This window comes from Anomaloglossus baeobatrachus, chromosome 8 (assembly GCF_048569485.1).
Source record: "Anomaloglossus baeobatrachus isolate aAnoBae1 chromosome 8, aAnoBae1.hap1, whole genome shotgun sequence".
NCBI lineage: Eukaryota > Metazoa > Chordata > Amphibia > Anura > Aromobatidae > Anomaloglossus > Anomaloglossus baeobatrachus.
This window is the reverse complement of record NC_134360.1, coordinates 159,639,118-159,660,899: the sequence shown is the minus strand read 5'-3', so window position 1 is coordinate 159,660,899 and position 21,782 is coordinate 159,639,118. Positions and strand designations below refer to the sequence as shown.

The 21,782-nt window shown below is 43.2% G+C and overlaps 1 protein-coding gene across 5 annotated transcripts in view; it reads left to right on the top strand.

Annotated features, from left to right (window-relative positions):
• Nucleotides 1–21,782, top strand: part of PTPRC (protein tyrosine phosphatase receptor type C) — a 297,791-nt gene that overhangs the window by 258,848 nt on the left and 17,161 nt on the right. For all 5 annotated transcript variants that reach the window (XM_075322141.1, XM_075322140.1, XM_075322139.1 and 2 more), the window contains 7 exons: nucleotides 7,256–7,410; nucleotides 8,531–8,666; nucleotides 8,779–8,928; nucleotides 12,257–12,347; nucleotides 14,528–14,658; nucleotides 16,142–16,276; nucleotides 16,520–16,645. In XM_075322141.1, the coding sequence (XP_075178256.1) occupies nucleotides 7,256–7,410; nucleotides 8,531–8,666; nucleotides 8,779–8,928; nucleotides 12,257–12,347; nucleotides 14,528–14,658; nucleotides 16,142–16,276; nucleotides 16,520–16,645 (924 nt within the window). The remainder of the gene's footprint in view (nucleotides 1–7,255; nucleotides 7,411–8,530; nucleotides 8,667–8,778; nucleotides 8,929–12,256; nucleotides 12,348–14,527; nucleotides 14,659–16,141; nucleotides 16,277–16,519; nucleotides 16,646–21,782) is intronic.

The window sequence follows — 21,782 nt, the reverse complement described above, 5'->3', positions numbered from 1 at the left end:
GCCAAGGAAATGTTACGGGAAATGAAGGAGGCTGGGGTTATCAGAGATAGTTGTAGCCCCTGGGCAGCTCCACTAGTGCTCGTAAAGAAAAAAGATGGTACGATGAGAATGTGTGTAGATTACAGGCAAATTAACCGCATTACACATAAAGATGCTTATCCACTGCCCAGAATAGAGGAGTCCCTAACAGCCTTAAAGTCAGCTAACTATTTCTCCACCTTGGATCTCACCAGTGGGTATTGGCAGGTTCCCGTGGCAGAGGCGGACAAGGAGAAGACTGCATTCACGACACCAATGGGCCTCTGTGAGTTCAATTGTATGCCATTCGGGCTCTGCAACGCCCCAGGGACATTCCAAAGGTTGATGGAGTGCTGCTTGGGCCACCACAACTTTGAAACCGTGCTGTTGTACCTGGATGACGTCATAGTCTACTCCAAGACTTATGAGGACCACCTGAAGCACTTAGCAGAAGTGTTTGAGTCCTTGTCGAAATATGGCCTGAAGATCAAGCCGTCCAAATGTCACCTCTTGAAGCCAAAGGTACAGTACCTGGGTCATGTGGTCAGCGCAGAAGGTGTGGCACCTGATCCGGAGAAAGTCACTGTAATCAAGGACTGGCCAAGACCCACCACAGTGAAGGAGGTGCGGCAGTTCCTTGGACTGGTGGGCTACTACCGAAGGTTCATTGATGGTTTCACCAAGATAGCAGCGCCCCTTCAAGATCTCCTGGTGGGCCAGCCAAAGCAGGCTAAGAAGCAGAGCCCTCCATTTGAATGGAGCAGCCAACTGGAAACATCCTTTGTCCGGCTGAAAGGGGCTCTCACGGGAGAAGAAATTCTGGCCTACCCTGACTACAGCCAACCGTTTGTACTGTATACAGACGCCAGCAACGTGGGACTGGGAGCAGTTCTGTCCCAGGTACAGGGAGGCAGAGAGAGGGTGATAGCATACGCCAGTAGGAAGCTTCGGCCCACAGAAAGGAATCCAGAAAACTACAGTTCCTTCAAGCTGGAGTTCCTCGCTATTGTTTGGGCAGTGACTGAACGCTTCAAGCACTATCTGGCATCGGCCAAGTTCACCATCTTCACGGACAACAATCCATTGACACACCTGGCAACAGCCAAGTTAGGTGCGATGGAACAGCGATGGATGGCCCGGCTGTCTAACTTTGACTTTACCATCAAGTATCGGGCTGGCAAGAAGAATAACAATGCTGATGCGCTGTCCAGAATGCCTCACTTACCCGAGTCTGGAGAAGACCTGGATGAACTCGAAGAGATAGAGTTACCGGCTTTCCATCACCAAGGTGTTTCCCAGTGTGAGCATGCTGTGGGAGTGAAGCGCTCAAGCCAGCACGAGGTCTCGGTCAACCCATTACTCCACCATAATTGGGAAGAAACACAGAATGGTGACCCGGCCGTGCGATTGGTCAAAGAGAAGCTAGCGCAAGCTGAGACCCATCTTGGCCCAGACGCTCCAGAGGAAGCCCAGCAGCTGTGGAAGGAGAGGGGACGACTGTTCACCTACCAAGGCAAGCTCTGCAAGAGATATGTGAACTGGCGAACAAATGAACTTGTCTGGCAGATAGTGGTTCCGCAGAGGGATGCTCCAATGGTCCTAGCAGCGTATCATGATAACGCAGGACACTTCGGGTGGAAGAAGTTGGAGGCCCTACTCCGTGATCGGTTCTATTGGGTGCACATGAGAAAGATGATCGAGAAGTGGTGCCGAGACTGTGGCCCGTGTAACCTGAGGCGGAAGGATGATGCCAGCCAAAGGTCTCCCCTACAGCCAATTGTCACGAAGCAGCCCCTGGAGTTGGTGGCCCTGGACCACGTGAAGCTAACACCAAGCCGGTCAGGCTATGTGTACGCCCTCACCATTGTGGACCATTACTCTCGTTTCCTGGTAGTAGTGCCTGTGAAGGACCAGACAGCCAGGACAGCAGCTAGAGCGTTCCAGGCATCCTTTTGTCGACCTCACGGCTATCCGGAAAGGGTACTGACTGATCAGGGTCCTGCATTCGAGGCTGAAGTGTTCCAAGAGTTCTGTAACATGTACGGTTGTAAGAAAATCCGAACCACACCGTACCACCCCCAAACCAATGGACTGTGCGAGAAAATGAACCATGTGGTTATTGATATGCTGAAGACCCTACCGCTGGAGGAAAGGAACCAATGGCCAGAAAAGTTGCCAGATCTGGTAGACCTGTACAACCATATCCCAGTGAATTCGACCAACTGCAGCCCCGCTTACCTGATGCGAGCCAGGCCTGGCAAGTTGCCTGTAGACTTTGAGATGGGGACTGTGTCGCCTGAGGCGGTTCAAGAAATAGAGGATTGGGATACAGAACGGCAGCAGCGGTACCGTAAGGTCCAGGAGTGCGTAGAGAGGAGCCTGTCTCAAGCAAGAACGAGACAAGAGCAGCATTACAATCAAACAGCCCCAGCAACTCCCTTAGCACCTGGAGAACAAGTCCTCAAGAAGAAGCGGAGGACGCATAAATTGGATGATCAGTGGGAAAACGAGCCCTACACCATTATCCCCTCCAACTTTGACAATAGTAAGGTATGCCTCATAAGCAAGGATGAAGGCAAGACCTATCAAGCAATTTCCCGAGACCGCCTGAAAGCGTGCCCTGAACGATGCAGAATCCAAAGAGAAATGGAAGGAGTACAAGGAAGTCCCCAAAGTCAAGAGAAAGAAGGGGAGATGATTCAAACCATCCTTGGAAAGTTCCCCAAAACTTGGACCCGAATAAACAATGCTATAGTGGTACCAGTTTTGACGTTTCCGCAGTTGGTCGAGCCAGAAACAGAAAAGGTTCCGGATCCACCTAAAGAACCGTCCGCGCCAGCACGAGATGACACGCCAGCAGTGGAACAGGAGGATCAACCCCCTGTCAGTGGTGAACCTGTCATACCCTTGGCGACTCTTAGCCCACAAAGGCAACCATCACGCTTACCTATTGGGGTTAGGCCCACCTGTAGTGCTGAGATAGAAAACGCACCACGTAGTCAGGGGCAAACACCAGAGCTACGTAGGTCCCAGCGCAGCACTCGGGGACAACCCCCTCCAAGGTATAGAGAGTCAACTGTATAAGGGAAGAAGAAGGAGTATTTATTAGAATGTACATAGTTATGCAAAATGTCTGTAAGGTTGCGTACAAAATGTTTTTCTTTTCTTTGATTGCGAAAATGGACAATTGGGCCACTGGACTATGGGTGGCCAACACCTAAATTGTTCATAGTTAGCACCAGTGTGCTCGACACCCCTGAAGAAAAACCCGTCCGGCGTGCATAGAGTGGGGTCATCAATGCTCTGACGCACGCCCAGAGCCTACGTTGGGGGTTTGATCGCGGCGGGTCCCCCATGGAGCAGTGTAATGGACACCCGGCAGGGAGCCACACTGGACTCTTACAGTAATGTTTAAGTTTGTAACGTTAAAGTATTTGCGCCTCCCATAATGGGATGAAATGTTCTAACATGTCATGTTTGTTTCTACAGTCCGGGAGTACTGAATTTAACTAAGGGGGAGTGTGGCGCCCCAGGACCTGGTCGCCACAACAGCATTGCCCTCCCAAAGGGTTAATGCTGAGCCTGGAGGTAATTGGGAGATCTATTGGCCAGTAAGTTAACACTCAACACAATTCTCCCTCCGGCCAGCAGAGGGAGCTCTGAACCTGGAACTTCAGGGAGGATTCCTTAAGTCTGGCTGAAGGGAGGAAGTAGTGGTTAGTCTGGACACAGGAGTGAAAGAGTGCAGACGCAGGGTAGTGCTGCCTTGTGAAACTGGGGCCTAGAGCTTGGATAGCTTGGCCCAGTGAAGCAAGGGGAGCAGAGAGGCACAGCAGAGACTCAGACATCGGAGTCTGTAGTTGCCAGGGCATAAAATCCATCCCTGGTAGCTGAATCCGGAGGGCAGGAGAGCTGCAAGCCCCCTGTCCCAGAAGCAATCTGAAGGTACAACTGCATCCCAAGGGCCTGGTGTGGGCTCCAGCAGAGAAGCACCAGAGAGGGCCTGCGCAGTCTACCACACAGAAAAGGGGACGAACAACAAGTCCCAGCAGCAAGAGGGCAATTGCAAACCTAAAGTGCAGTGTCCTAAAACAGCAGAGAAAGATTAAGGAGTAGGCCTCATACTCAACTGGCCAAAGATCACCCCAGGCAATTCCAGGCCGGCCGGATCATCTTTACCATCTGTGACGGTCTCCCTGGACTAAGTTTCTGCCGAGTAAAAGAGGAGAAGGTAAAGAGACTACTGTTTGTGCCTGTTTCTTTCATTGCTTGTCGGCCCTGCACCGTGTTAGTCACACAGCACCATAGACTTCCACAAGCACCAACTGTGCCCCGGGCATTGCTCCACCTGTGGGGAGCAGTACCACCATTGCTGCTATAACATCATCCCGGTGGCCTCACACAGCAGCGGCGGCTTAATAGCCGCAGACCACAGGTGGCGTCACGAATACAAACTTAAAGTCATCCGCCACATATTCAACTGACACCCACCAGGGCCACGGAGCCGGGCCCAGCCACCACTGACTACCACCGGACTAGTCCGGCCCGGCACCGGGTGTCCCATAGCCCTGGGGTGGGCAAGTCATCAGCAGTACAAGAGATGATCACAGAAGGTAATGATCTCATCTATGCTCCTGATGGCAGCGCTCGGCATCCCCTGCAGTGACCTGGGCTGACCTATTGATGTTAGCTCAGGTCACTGCATTGCTCTCCCAGCCAATGGGGAACATTCTGTTCTTCATTGACTGGGACAGCGACTATGGTGTGGATCGCCGTGCCCCCCCCCCCTTATTGGATTACGCCGGACGTGGAATTGATTGTTCTTTTCAATAAATTGGTTAAAGAGGGAATGTTTTGGGGAGTGTTTTTTCAAATAAAACTTATTTTGTTGTCTATTTTTTATTTCTTACTGACTGGGTTGGTGATGTCGGGTATCTGATAGACGCCTGACCTCACCAACCCCAGGGCTTGATGCCAGGTGACATTACACATCTGGCATCAACCCCATATATTACCTCGTTTGCCAACGCACCAGGGCGCGGGATGAGCTGGGGCGAAGCGCCAGGATTGGCACGTCTAATGGATGCGCCACTTCTGGGGCGGCTGCGGCCTGCTATTTTTAGGCTGGGGAGTGTCCAATAACAGTGGACCTCCCTAGTCTGAGAATACCAGACCACAGCTGTCCGCTTTACCTTGGCTGGTGATCCAATTTGGGGGGGACCCCACGTTTTTTGTTTTAAATTATTTATTTAATGTAAAATAACAACGTGGGGTGCCCTCTATTTTGGATTACCAGCCAAGGTGAAGCTGCCAGCTGTGGTTTGCAGGCTGCAGCCGTCTGCTTTACCCTAGCTGGCTACAAAAGATGGGGGGACCTCACGTCGGTTTTTTTTTTAATTATTTATTTATTTTATGGCTAAATACAAGGCTAAGCACCCTTTAGTGCCACATGAAAGTCACTAAAGGGTGCCAGCTTAGAAAATGCAGGGAGGTGGAACATTCTATAGGTCTTTCTCATCTATCTATCTATCTATGGCCCGTTTCACACGTCAGTGAAAAACACTGACGTTTTTCACTGGCGTGTAAAACATGCACATGTCCCTGCGTGTGCCGTGAATTACGGCACACGTGGGTTGTCTAAGTGCAATCCGGGCTCCATTCTCCGTGGCCCGTGATTGCACTTAGAAATCAACTCACCTGTGCGCGCTCCCGCTCTCCATGGTGCTGATCGCTCCCGCGGTGCAGCATCCGGCCGGCGCTGACCTCCGCAGCAGCTGCTTCCGAGTCGGCTGTGTCGTGCATCATGAATATGCGCAACAGTAATGAGCCGGCTCAGAAGCAGCAAGCTGCACGGGCTGCAGAGAGCGCCGCTGAAGCCGGGTGAGTAAAAATGTTTTTTATTTTAAAAGCACGTTTTTTTCTGGCACGTGTTTCACGGACCACACCACTGCGTGGTCCGTGGGACATCAGTGATGCCAGAAAAAAATGGACATGTCTCCGTGCGGCAATCACGCACACACGGGTACGCCGCACGGAGACACGTGCAGTGAAAAATCACTGACGTGTGAGCAGACCCATTCATTATAATGGGTCTGCGTATGTCAGGGATTCTGGTACGTTTAAAAAAAAGCACAAAAATACCAGAATCACTGACGTGTGAAATAGGCCTATCTATCTATTCATGTATCCATCTTTCACTCTATCCATTATCTGTCTATCGATTATCTATATTATTTATTGCAAAACCGCAGGGAGCAACCTGTGGTAAGTCAGCGGTAAATCCGCGGCAAATCCGCATGCGTTTTTCCTGCAGATTTTTCCGCAGGTGCGGAAATCTTCAACTCCCAGAAGTTTCTCAAGAAATTTTCTTGAGAAAAATCACTTTTCTAGTGCGCACAGAGCCTTAGAACAGCTCTGTGACATGCAGTATGCAGAGCTGTATACACACCTCAACCTCCCCAAGCTCACTGCGCCCTACAGAGGTCTTCTTAGCCTGGATTATACAAGTGTCTGTGATGGATTTCAAAGAGGTTGGTGCTGATGTCACCTAACTGGAAAGATCAACTAGTATACCGAACCACACCGATGACTCAGAGTAATGGTTTTCCACTCATGGACGTAAGTTTTTACTTTATAACTTTAACAAACAACTGTACACATCATTTAGCTGAAAACACCATTGTAATGACCACGTCATATTCTTGCAAGAGCTTCGGATTAGTTTGGTACGCAATTTTCTGATGTCAAGTTCCCATTAGTTTTCACAGTGCTTTACTGAGGTTATTATCACTGTCTCCATTGGGGCTCAGGCTCTAAATTCCCTATCAGTATGTCTTTGGAGTGTGGGAGGAAACCGGAGACCCCGGAGGAAACCCACACAAACATGGGGAGAACATACAAACTCCTTGTAGATGTTGTCCTTGGTGGGATTTGAATTCAGGAAGACCCAAGGTTGGAAGAACTATTGATCCACCATGGTGCCTCTTGATACTTGATACTTGTGCTGCGGGCCATGCCTGTAGGGATAGACAACTGTTCCCTGATATTTTGTTTCATATTTCTTATGTATATCTTACATTAACTGATAGAATTGAATGTATAGAAGAAAGGTTGTTTATTTCACCAATTTAATTATATAATTTTCTTAATTTTACTATTGTTAACATAATATATAATTAACAATTTAAATAGGTTACATATGAATTCTAATCTCAAATGCTTTTTGCTCCTAACACAGCGTCGTGAGAAATCCGAGCGTGACATCACTCACATCCAGTTCACTGTCTGGCCAGATCATGGTGTACCAGATGATCCCAACCTCTTGCTGAAATTACGTCGAAGGGTGAATGCTTTGAGCAATTTTTTCAGTGGTCCAATAATTGTTCATTGCAGGTAATTATAAAATGTTTTCAGACAAATGAAATATGCAGCTGATGCTCTTAGCTGACATTGAATGACCAATGTGAATAAAACTGTAGGAGACATTTAGTATTAGTTGGTTTATAAAGAGAAATGGAATACATAGCAACACGCAGACTCATCTTCATCTATAAGGCTATGTTCGCACGTTGCGTTTTTTCCCGCGTTTCCGCAGCGTTTTTAGCGGCAGCGTTTTTGCGCTAAAACGCATGCATTTTTGTTTTCCAGCAAAGTCTATGGGAAAAGATGAAATCCTGTCTGCACTTTGTTTTTTTTTCTACAGCGTTTAATTTGCATATTTTGGGTCAAAAACCATGCTGAAAAAGAAGCAGCATGTCAGTTGTTTTTGCCATTTCTGCAGCGTTTCCTTAACATTGGAGTCAATGAGAAATGGCAAAATGCAACCAAAAGCACAATTCCTGCATTTTTCATGCTTTTTACCTGCTTTTCCACTGCGTTTTTGGCTCCAAAAACGCATGCTTTTCTGGCAAAAAATCAAAGGGTTCTAATGTTCCTTTACACACACACAATAACCGAAAATGTAAATGTTATAAAATAATAAATTTCACCAATTTTTCAGTTAAAATATGAATAACCGCTATAATTTCATTATAATTGTTGATTTTACATATAGTTATATTAAAAGTGAATATAATTTTTTTTTTCTCTTTTTTCATTCTTTTTGACTATTCCAACTTTATTTCTCAGTGTCTTGATCAACAAAACGCATCTGCAGAAACGCAGGTGAAAAAGCAGGTAAAAAGCGCTGAAAACGCACTATAAACGCGGTAAATACGCATGCGTTTTTAGCGCTAAAAAATGGACAGAAGCCATTTGGTCAAAAACCAAGGGCAGGAAAACATGTAGAATAAACTGCAGGTACTACGACGCAACGTGCGGACATAGCCTAAAGTGGTTCCCATAACACCAATGTGATTTTTTCGTTCATTTCTGAGCATCTTCTGAATTTTTCTTTCTTATCTGTATTATGTTATGTCCTTTATTGTTGCAATATAAAATAATCAATGGTAGTAGCCCATAAAGCTATAATGCACATTTAGAATTTATGACATTTATGGCCTTGTGTTTTCAGTGCTGGTGTTGGACGTACAGGAACCTATATAAGCATTGATGCCATGTTGGAAGGTCTGGAGGCAGAGAGCAGGGTGGATGTGTACGGCTACGTGGTACAGCTGAGACGCCAACGCTGTTTGATGGTTCAAGTGGAGGTGACTATAGAAGCAGTCAATACACTACTCCTATGTTATTACTATGAGTTATATTTGTTATTGTTGTACACAAAAAAGAGCAGATATGTGATCGTATGTTATGTACTTCCAGTCCCAGTACATCTTCATACACAAGTCTTTGGTGGAATACAATCAGTTCGGTGAGACAGAAATCAGTACATCTGAACTGTCACATTCACTCAACAACATGAAGAAAAGCGACCTCACCTCCGAACCCTCCCAGTTAACCTGTGAATTTCAGGTAAGTTGCAAAGAAAAAACAGAATATGTTGACTCATCTCATTTACAAAACTCCGTTTTAAATATCATATTATTGCATTTTTTCAGTTAACAATGAAAGTATCTTTTCCAACAAGCCAGTGGCTACAAAATTTCTCACTGGAAAACCCAGCCTGTCCATTCATTTATTGAAAAGTCCATTTATTTCAATAATTTATTGATTTACTTGCCAACTATGAATGAATATCAAATGAATAGGGGGCAGATGTAGAGTACCTCGCCATGGCCACTATACAGTAGATGGAGGTGTGCAGCTCCACAACTGTATAGTTCTGGGCAGTGCTAGCACTGAGAACAGCTGATTGACGGGGGTGCCGGGTGTAGCAATCCCACCGATCAGACATTAATGACATATTCATAGGTAACACCATCAATGTTAAAATTGTGGACAACCCCTTTTATGGATGTGTGTTACATTAAGGATCTGTGACTAACAACCTCAAGTGAAACAAAGCTGGTAACCTGTTAAATGAGTTGTTGTTAATCTCTGACAGTGGCATTAACAGTGTTCCAGCATGGTGGTGCATAATTCTGTGCACCCATTAGCATGACATGATCGCGGGGAACTGTTGGCTTCCTATGACAGCTGGCGGGAAGTATTGAAGACCTCTGTCTCTGTCGTTGTGGAGCCTCCTTGAAACCCTGCCTGTGGCTGGGCTTAAAAAAAGACCGTGGTTTTTACTATATGCAGCAACACTGTGGTATTGCTGTGTATAGCACAAGGGATTAGATGACTGCAGTCTCAAGTCCCTTAAAGGGGTGGTTCACCCATATTTTTTATTGTCTAGATCGATATTATATTGAGAAACAATGTTTCTCTCAAATACCTTGTGTTGTCAATAGTGCCTGTGAGAGGCGCTATTGCAGACCGCTGCTCCCCGTCCAGTGACGTACCCGTCCAATGCTGCCACGTCACATCCGTGCAGCCAGCTACAGTCTTCCAGACTCTGAGCTGTGAGCGGTGTTTCACTGCTGTCACAGCCCATTTGCTCCCCCCTCCTCCTCCCTCCTCCCTCCTCCCTCCTAGCACAGCACGGCGCGTCTCCTGCTCCCCCCTCCCTCCTCCCTCCTCGCAGAACGCTGCAAGCAAGAGACGTGCTGTGAGGGAGGAGGGAGGAGGAGCAGGGAGCAGATGGGCTCAGAATGTAGACGGCTGCACGGATGTGACGAGGCAGCATTGGACGGGTACGTCACTGGACGGGGAACAGCGGTCTGCAATAGCGCCTCTCACAGGCACTATTGACAACACAAGGTATTTGAGAGAAACATTGTTTCTCAATATAATATCGATCTAGACAATAAAAAATATGGGTGAACCACCCCTTTAAGGAAACTAATAAATATAGTGAAAAGTAAAAACAAACAATAAGTTCAAATCACCCCTCTTTTCCCCCATTAAAAATAAAGGTAATACAATAAAAAATATACACATATGTGGTATCTCCGCATCCATAAAAGCCCAATCTATCAAATTATACAAATAATTAACATGATTGGTATTAAGTAAAAATGTTTTATTGCCCCAAATAAAAAAAACAAGCACTCACACAGCTCCATTGACCATAAAATATGAAAACATTACGGAAAACTGCATCACAATAAAAAAAAAAATGTTTTCATCATTTTTTTTTTCATTTTTAGAATAATAAAACAAGTTTGGTATCGCCATACACATACTGTTGAGGAGAATCATATTGGTGGGTCATTTTTATCACACAATGTAAGCCGTAAAAACAATTCCCAAAAATCAACGTCAGAATTGCGTTTTTATTTTTCACAACTTCATCGCATTTGCAAATTTTATCCCATTTTCCAGTACATTATGAAGTAAAATGGATGGGGTCATTGAAAAAGAAAGCTCATTGTGCTAAAAAACAAACCCTCATACGTGTAAGTGAACAGAAAACTATAAAAGTTATGGCTCTGGGAAGAAAGGGAGGAAAAATCAAAAAGGAGAAAATGGAAATTGGCCATGGTGGGAATGGTTATTAAAAAAACCCTGCAAGAGCAGTGTAGCCTGTTCATTGCTCTATCTCCTTGGTATTCTCCTTGGAATTCTCCTTGGTATTCTCCTTGGTATTCTCCTTGGTAGTCTCCTTGGTAGTCTCCTTGGAAGTCTGCCAGCCCCTAAGCCCAGATTTGACAGCATCTTTATTCTTCAGACTAATACAGTGGTGTTGCCTTGAGGTTGTCCATGAAGCTGATGTGAATTTTTTTATTTTCTCTGTATAGTGATAACTTATTGAGTTAAACTTTAATTCAGTTAGATTTTTTGCAGTTCTATGTAAAAACACAGATAAGGCTATGTTTCAAAATATTTTTATTAAGGATTTTAACATATTTAGGGGGAGAGAGAAAATGATGCAAATACATTGATGCATATAACACAGTATATCATGTAATATAATAAAAGATTCTTGACAAGTTGTATTATTTGGATGGGAAGATGGGGAGGGGATAAATGAAGGAATAAGGAAGATGAAAATGAGTTGATTTATTTGAATAACTAGGATTGAGGGGAAGGATAAGAAAGGAAGGAGGGTAAAGGAGAACAAAATATTGACTTTTGTCAAACCAGTGGACAAAAAAATAAAAATTATGTACATATAAACTGTAACTACAGTATTTTTAATGGCCAAAAGTAGTTAAATGATTATACACATTTTCAAATGTAACATTTGATATCATAAAATATGATATACAAATGATGGACGTAGGCGAGCTCTTTTGAGGCACAGGTGTTATCTGTCAGGAGACTCCCACTCGAAATATATCCCAGGGGTACCAAGTTTTGCAATATTGAGCATATTGGTTATTGACGATAGAATGGTGTTTTTCATAATTCCTATGTAAGGCAACCTTTTCAATGATTTGGGTAGTTGTGAGGGGGGGAATGTTTCTCCAGTTTGCTGCTATGCTATTCTTAGTTGTAAGAAGTATATGTACTATTATAGGCCTAAAAATCGGATCGATTGATCTGGCGTCTAAGGAATACAGATAAGGCTATGTTCACACTACCATGATGCTGATAATAACAAATAGCAAGCTATGCTGTCCAGGCAAAAGAGAAAAAATGTTTCCTCCATGAACAGAGAATGACTATTGCCAACGAAAGTCGTTTGAACTTAGAAAAGTGAATTTAAATTCAATGGAAATATTCTATAGAAAGAACAAACTTTGTCGTTGCGTGCTAGGTGTGAACAGAGCCAGGCTGTAAAATCACCATGAGTTTTATTACGTAACAAACTTAAAATGAGGATGAAATAACAATTGTGATATTCCATTTTTAGAGATTACCTTCATATAAAAACTGGAGACCACAAACAACAGGAAACCACCAGGATAACAAAGAAAAGAATCGCTTCCCCTCCGTTGTTCCATGTAAGAGATGATGCATATCAATATCCATATGTGTATATATGGGAGATCCACAAGTTGTAATGGTATGCTCTTATAGATTAGATAGATGGTGTTCAAAATATTCTTTAAAAAGTCTATACAACCATACTGGTATAAAATACTATATCATACAAAGAATTCTCTAGAGTTACACGTGACAGACTTACACACATTGCAAAGCACAGTCCCACACAGCCTATGTGTGCTGTACCATAAACTCTGCGGGGTGATGTGCGCACAGACATATTGTTCCTTAGTCGCATAATAGAATACCTCTCTGCCTCCATATGAAAATCAGAAGCATGCGGTAAAGCTCATGATCAGAGTGTACACCTTGGAGCCAATATATGGCCACATGCATCAACTCTAAAACTGACCATAAGTATTTACAATTTTTATCACAATATATGATTACCTTTGAAGAGTTGAAGAGGACTAGCATGAGTGTACATAGAAATCATGGGGCCCCATAATATAAGTTCTAATTAGTCCCCCCCCAGAAAAAAATATAATAATATTTGGCTTGGACACATAATAGCATACAGTATGTCACAATATTTCAGCATTTGAAAGTAATTTTCCTCCTAATGAAGCCACTAAATTCCCCTTTCATTGCATCATTATGATGCCAACAAAAGTGCCTCACGAACACCATATGATACCCCACTGTGAATTCTTCCACAGAACCCTCCACACGCACAGTATGATGAACCTACTGTACCCCTCAACTACCCCAGTAAAGTATGGTGACTCCCAACACAGTATTATACCCAACTGTCACCCACACATAGCCCTCCTTGCAGTATAATGGGCCTACATATGGTATAATTGCTCCCGCACCACCTCACACTGTAATATAGCTACCACTAGCCCTCCAAACCATATAATAGCCCCCACACAGCCCTATGCACAGTATTATGACCTCATACAAACCTTCACACTGTATAATTGGTTGCATACAGTATAATGACCCAAAAATAGCCCTACATATTGATTAAAGGCTCTCTCATAGCCCTCCAAATATTATAATGGCCCCCACATAGCCCTCCAAATAATATAATGGTATCCACATACCCTTCAAGAGATTATATTGGCCCCGACATAGCCTTTTATATAGTATAATGCACCTTCATCGTCCTCCATATAGTATAATGCACAGGCCATAGTCCTCCATATAGTATAATCCCCCCTTTTGCCCTCCATATAGCATAATGCACCGCATAATCCTCCATATAATATAAAGTCCCCTCCATATAGTGTAATGCAGAGCCCATATTCATCTATGTACTGTAATGCACAGCCCATAGTATAATGCACAGTCTATAGTCCTCCATATACGTAGTATAATACACTTCACATAGTCCTCCATATAGTATAGTGTAGAGCCCATACTCATCTATGTAGTATAATGCACAACCCATAGTCCTTCATTTAGTATATATTCTTTGAGGGTCTGTCTTTAGGCTGCTCTGCATTATTACTATGTGAGCTATGCCTCCTTGGTAAAGACCATAAAAAATATCTCTCAGTAAAAAGGGCGATATCTCTGGAACCACATGGCAGATTTTAACACAATAGACAAAATAGACAGGAGAGCAGTGGGATTAAAATAAAAGCAAAAACTTGCAGCTGTTGACTTAGTGACAGGTCCTTTATAAATAAAAGAGTTACAATTATTAATGATACCGGCATTCCTTTTTATGCTTGACTATTAACTCTAGCTGGAATGCATACCATTCCTAACTATTGTAAAATATAAGCGGTTGCTCTCTGATTGTTTTCCGAAGCCCAAGGCTCAGTAGTAAGGGGCTTCTAGCACTAAATATATGACACCACAAGGGCTCCCTGCTCACAGGTCTGCCATGTACATAAGACTTCAACCAAATGCTAAAAGAAGCAGACACTATTTGTCTCTGCATTGTCTCTACTCCTTTGGTGACTCTGCAGTAACAAAGAAACCTCACCACTAGAGTTGAGCGAGTACCTAACTATTCATTCTCGCTATACTCATAACGAGCACTGTCTAATACTCGCGTATTCATTCCGAATAGCATGTGCAATGCAAGTCAATGGGGGAAACTCACAAAGTAATGAGTAACCCAAATGCCGAAATCTACACTAACATGACTGCTCAAACTTGATATATTTTTTTTAATTTCCAGATGAATTTAACCGTGTCCAGGTCAAGGTGGATGATGAGCCAGAAAGAGAACAAACCGAGGACTCGGAGATGTCTTCAGATGATGATAGTGACTCTGAGGAGTCTGTCTACATCAATGCATCTTTCATAACAGTATGATGTCTTAGATAAATATTTTTTTACTCCAGTAGATCTGAATGATCCATAATATTGTTGATATTTACAGATTAGTATGCGTAGATCCTTATAAATGTCTTTATATGTTTGGCTGCAGGCCTTGTTAAGAAGTACCACTTTTCTCATAGATGACACCTACCGTAGTCTCTAATGTTTGCTCTCTATGGAAACAAGATGTAGATGAATTTTACATACTATTTGTAAAATTATGTAAAAGGATTGACACTGTGATAATCTTCAGAACTGCAGCATTTCAGGCAGTCAGCACTACTATCATAATATATTGTTGTACTGCACAAAAATATACAGTAATTAGTAAAGAGGAGTGTATATTGGTCATGGGCAAGTGAGCTGACACATGTTCTCTTCTGCAACACAGCCATTCTTCCTCACCATGAAAACCATTATAACCAAATAACCATGGGCCCTCCCAGCCTGATAATGCCAGCCCCTGTTGTCTGTTTTACCTTGGCTGGTTATTAAAAATAGGGAGGACCCCACACCATTTTTTAAAATTATTTAAATAATTTAAAAGAATGGTGTGGGATTCCCCCTGCCCGTATTTGTGTGCTTTATCTGCGCTGGTTATCAAAATAGGTGGGAACTTATGTAATTTCTGTTTCTTTATTTTTCAAAGCAGTGTACAAGAAACATCCACATGCAATAAAGCTTGCTGATTGGCTGCACTGAAGCCTTTCAACAAACTTTATTAACATACGAACAGTTCCTGAACTCCGGACTCAGCCACGGACGTTTTTTAAAAGTCTGTTTTCGAGTCTGAGACTAGAATATCTGGTGTATGGTATGAACCCCAAACTTTACAGTTTAGGTTTGCTTATCCCTACTCACCATTAGAGATGAGCAATCCCAAACTGTACAGTTGGGGGTTCATATAAAATAAAGACTTTAAAAAACAAATCAGTGTCCGAGTTTAGCGTTTGGGTGCTGTATGTATGCTAACCACTCAATTAAGCATTAGAGGGCTCAGGCATGCTCAGTGCTACATCCCGTGGGAGCCACTTGCAGTCTCTGAATGGCTCTCGTGGGGAGAAAAAAAAATAAAGTTTTCAGATGTAGTGTGTGCCAAAGAAAGCCCTCCTGACCTCCATCCCTGGAAATGCTTTGTTTATGGCCGGCTGGATGTGGGCTGAGAGTCGAACTGCCCAATCAGTTACTTCCAATGGGGTTCGGGCTCCTAGATCAATTTCAAGTCAAGTCCGGGTCCCGAACTGAACTTTATCTAAAGTCTGACTAAACCTGACCTTCCACAGATCTGCTCATCTCTCCTCACCATTCCAAGGGTCTATGGCTTGGTTTTGCCTATGAGCTGCCCAGGGAATTATTCCAAAAGTTCTTTACTATATTACAACGTGGTCATGATTAATTATGGGAATTATTTTTTACTACTATAAAATGCAGTTTGTAAACACTAAAATGATATCTTTTTTCTTTTTTTTAGGGATATTGGGGAACACGCTCAATTATAGCAGCCCAGGCCCCACTAAAAAACACAACATCTGAATTTTGGCAGATGATCTTACAGAAAAAAATTAAAGCAATTGTGATGATTTCTGGATCAAACCTAGAAAACAATGTGAGTATTACAAATATGAATATAAAAATACGCTCCACACGGTGACACATATGCATCAACAGTTTGGGCTTTCCAATCTTCTCTATAATGTTGATTATACAATTAGGAATCTACTTTGATTGATCCAATAGCTTCTTTATTATTGTGCTATATTATCATCATGCTAATGTACACAAACCATAGAAGATGAAAGGGGCACAATCACTGTATGTGGATATAGCAGCTTTTATTTGTGTTATACAGGAAGAGGATTGTGCGCCATATTGGAAAGAAAAGAACAAGACATATGGTGATATTGAAGTAGATCTCACAGATGAAAATCCATGTGGCAGCTACACTGAACGCTCTTTTGAGATCAGACATACTAAGGTAAGCCCATTTCAGTTACTTCACTCTTCTTATTCTTTCTCCTAATGTTGAGTATTTTGGGGGTAATACAATTTTAGGTATTTTTTATTCTAAATATTCCATATCTCTAAAGAACTTTTGCCATTTCTCCACTGTCAAGAAAACACAAGTCACAACATTTAAACCTGGAATATTTATTCAGCGACTATAGAAAAAAGCAAAATATGAGACTTGTTTTCATTATGAAACTCTAGGGCAAGAGTTAAAACATTCACTTATTATTAACGGGAATCTGTCACCAATTTTTTGCTATGTAATCTGAGAGCACCATTATCGACACAGACCCTGTTTCCAATTATCACTTATTAAGGTAGCATGCTGTCATTTTGATAAAATCCCTGTTATATCTGCTGCAGATCTACCTATTTTCTGAATAATGAGCCCTGTATAAGCCCACCCAAATCTCTGATTGTCAGGTTCTGTGTACACCATACATTGACAGAAAGATGCTAAGAAGTGTTGGAGATGGAGTTATACAGAGAAGGGGAACTACATGGCACGAGACGACCAGTCCTGTAGTGATAATCTCCTGCTGAGAAAATAGCTATTTTGTTAAAATTGCCACAATCAGCTATACTATGTGTGTTAGTTTAGTAATACTTTCTACCATTTTTAACCTTTCTTTTTTACCATTCTTTCTATTCTATCATTCTTTCTACCTTCCTACCATTTTTTTCTATTCAATATATATATATATATATATATATATATATATATATATATATATATATATATATATAAAAAATGTGTATTATGTATATATATATATATATATGTGTATTATATATATATATATATATATATATATATATATAAAATGAACAAAAATATTAACACAACACTTTTGTTTTTTCACCAATTTTCATGAGCTGAATTTTAAGATCTGAGGCCTTTTCTAGGTACACAAAAGGCCTTTCTCTCAGATATTGTTCACAAATGTGTATAAATCTGTGTTAGTGAGCTCTTTTACTTTGCAGAGGTAATCTAACCAAATCAAATCACAGATGTGGGATATCAAGATGCTGATTAGACAGCATGATTATTACACAGGTGTACCTTAAGGCCGCTTTACATGCTGCGACATCGCTAACGATTTGCCCGTCGTTTGTGCATCACGGGCAAATCGCTGCCCGTGGCAAACAATATCGCTAGGAAGCGTCACATGTATTTACCTTCCTACCGAAGTCGCTGTGTGGCAGGCGAAGAATCTCTTTTTTAAGGGGGAGGTTTGTGCGGTGTCACAGCGACGTCACACAGTGGGCCACCAATAGAAGCGGGGGGGAGGAGAACAGCCCCAATAACGTTACGCCCACCTCGATGCCGGAGGACGCAGGTATGGTGTTGTTCGTCGTTCCCGGGGTGTCACACGTAGCGATGTGTACTGCCTCAGGAACAACGAACAACCTGCGTCCAAAACGAGCAATGATCTTTTGAAAATGAACGACGTGTCAATGATCAACAATTAGGTGAATATTCCTGATTGTTAGCACTCGTTCGTAGGTGTCACATGCAACAACGTTGCTAACTACGCCGGATGTGCGTCATTAATTCCGTGACCCCGACGACATATCGTGAGATACGTCGTTGCGTGTAAAGCAGCCTTTAGGCTGGCCACAATAAAATGCCACTGTAAAATGCGCAGTTTTCCATTATTGGAAGAGGGAGGAGTAGCAGAAAACCAGTCAATGCCTACTATTTGCCGCATACAGTGCAACACCCCTCGATCAGGTTGTTGATTGTGGCCTGTGTAATGTTGGTCCACTCCTCTTCAATGGCTGTGCAAAGTTGCTGGATATTGGCATGAACTTGAACACGCTGTTGTATACACTGATCCAGACCATGCCAAACATGCTCAATGGGTGACCTGTCTGGAGAGTATGCTGGCCACCCTGAAACGGATTTTTTCAGCTTTCAGGAACCTTGCAACATGGGGCCCTGTATTATCATGCTGTAACATGATGTGATAGTCAAGGATGAATGGAACAACAATGGGCCTCATGATCTCCTCATGGTATTTCTGTGCAATCAAAATGGCTTAAAAAAATGCACCTGTGTTTGTTGTCCATAACGTACTCCTGCCCATACCATAAACCTACTGCCACCATGGGCCACACGATTCACAACACTGACATCAGCAAACTACTCATCTACACAACACCATACGGTCAGTCTGCAATTCACCGTGCACAGTGAAAACCGGTATTCATGCATGAAAAGAACCCTTCTCCAACATGCCAGACACCACAGAATGTAAGCATTTGCCCACTCAAGTAAGTTACGACAACAAATTAAGCAAACTGCAGTCAACTGGAGACCCCAATGAGGATGACAAGCATGCAAATGAGCTTCTCTGGCAGCTTGTGCAGAAGCTCTTTGGTTATGCATACAGATTGTTGCAGAAGCTGTCCGGATGACTGGTCTCAGATGATTTTGGAGGTGAAGATGCTGGATGTAGAGGTTCTGGGCTGGTGATGGTAACACGTGGTCTGAAGTTGGGAGGCTGATTAAATGTACTGCCAAATTCTCTGAAATGCCTTGGAGATGGCCTATGGTAGAGAAATCAGATCTCATACTTTGCAATGACGAGGGGCAGTACTACAAAAACTCACAGACTAATGGCAGAAGATGGAAACTGCCCAGGCCAAAAAGACTAATGCACTGCCAGGATGCAGCAAGACCTCCATTAAATGGAGACATCACAGGTGCAAAGGCAGATGGTAAAGTTGCACACTTGTGGCTTGCATAGGTCACTGTTCACACATGCATGTTCACAGTATCTGGTAAGCAGCCTATTAGTTACGCCCATCACAGTAGATGCAAGTGGGCTGCGGCAGTACTATATATGTGCTCCATGTAGGGACAGTGAGTGTAATATGCATGCCTAACATAAAGAGGCCTGGCTGCATCCTGTATAAAATATTCTGTGCAAAAGAATAAATATATGAGGTATTGGTAGGTAATATAGCCATAGCACAGAGCCCACAATCCACATCACGGATCCTCATTTTTGTGGGTCCCTACACTAATATATCATATATATGTATGTATATATATATATATATATATATATATATATATATATATATATATATATATATATATATATATATATATAAGAACAACAACAACAAAAAGAGGAGTAAAAATCCTACAAAACACCATGTCTGCAAACTGCAATTCTAGTTTGGCTTATATTCTAAGTCACATGACAAAGCTCATTATAGGGTCGATGTTAACTTTTAGGATTGCTTCTTCTAATAGGTGTCACTAGAATTCAAGTCCTCTTCCTGTCTGAAGAGACAATTTGCATACTAAATTTCCCAGAATGTACACAAAAAAAGGAAAAAAAACTGATCACCGCTGCAGGAACAAGCCTGTGTACATCCTCCAAATGAATATCCTCGGTGCCAGCACGGTTCTTGACAGCCAGCCCTATGAAAACATAAAGCAAGGAATGGAAGGAAGAATCCAGCTCAGACTCCAAGGATTGAATAAAACTTAGACTTTTATTTCATCTTGTTAAAATATATATATCCAAATAGGTATTATGGCACTGACTTGATCACACTGACAGATGGCAAATGTATAACACACTATGCGTTTCAGCGGGACGCCTTCTTCAGGTCATAGTCCTATGACTATGTCCTATGTTTATGACCTGAAGAAGGCATCCCGCCGAAACACGTTGTGTGTTATACATTTGCCATCTGTTAGTGTGATCAAGTTGGTGCCATAATACCTATTTGGATATACATTTTAACAAGTTGAAATAAAAGTCTAAGTTTTATTCAATCCTTTGAGTCTGAGCTGGATCCTTCCTTCCATTCCTTGTTTTAAATTTCCTAGAGGAGCATTCTGGCAATTCAGTCTCCTCATACTGACATGTCAGACCTAGCATGTCACTATTCACAAGGAAAAACCTTACTCCTTAGATCCTAGTTACCCTCTCACCAAGCTAAATCAGATATCATATTTTGCACTAATGAGGGGCAATATTCTGAAACACCGTGTATGCAAATTAAGATTCTGGTTTGGCTTATATCCACGTCACACTAAGCAACATCGCTAGCAACATCGCTGCTAAGGAATGACTTTTGTGACGTAGCAGCGATGTTGCTAGTGATGTTGCTGTGTGTGACATCCAACAACAACCTGGCCCCTGCTGTGAGGTCGCTGGTTGTTGCTGAATGTCATGGACCATTTTTTAGTTGTTGCTCACCCGCTGTGAAGCACATATCGCTGTGTGTGACAGCAAGAGAGCAACAACTGAATCTGCAGGCAGCAGGAGCCGGCTTCTGTGGACGCTGGTAACCACGGTAAACATCGGGTAACCAAGAAGCCCTTACCTTGGTTACCCGATATTTACCTTCGTTACCAGCGTCTGCCGCTCTCACGCTGTCAGTGCAGGCTCCCTACTCTCTACACACGTAGCCGGAGTACACATCGGGTAATTAACCCGATGTGTACTGTGGCTAGGTGTGCAGGGAGCCAGCGCTAAGCGGTGTGCGCTGGTAACCAAGGTAAATATCGGGTTGGTTAACCGATATTTACCTTAGTTACCAAGCGCAGCATGCTTCCACGCGGCGCTGCTGGCTGGGGGCTGGTCACTGGTTGCTGGTGAGATCTACCTGTGTTACAGCTCACCAGCAACCCGTGTAGCGATGCTCCAGCGATCCCTGCCAGGTCAGGTTGCTGATGGGATCGCTGGAGAGTCGCTTAGTGTGACATCTCACCAGCGACCTCCTTGCAACTTACCAGCGATCCCTATCAGGTTGTATCGTTGTTGGGATCGCTGGTAAGTTGTTTAGTGTGACTGGGCCTTAAGGGGTGCTTCACACACAGCGAGATCGCTACCGAAATCGCTGCTACGGCACGGTTTTGGTGACGCAACAGTGACCTCATTAGCGATCTCGCTGTGTGTGACACTGAGCAGCGATCTGGCCCCTGCTGTGAGATCGCTGCTCGTTACACACAGCCCTGGTTCGTTTTTTTCAAAGGCGCTCTCCCGCTGTGACACACAGATCGCTGTGTGTGACAGCGAGAGAGCGACGAAATGAAGCGAGCAGGGAGCAGGAGCCGGCATCTGGCAGCTGCGGTA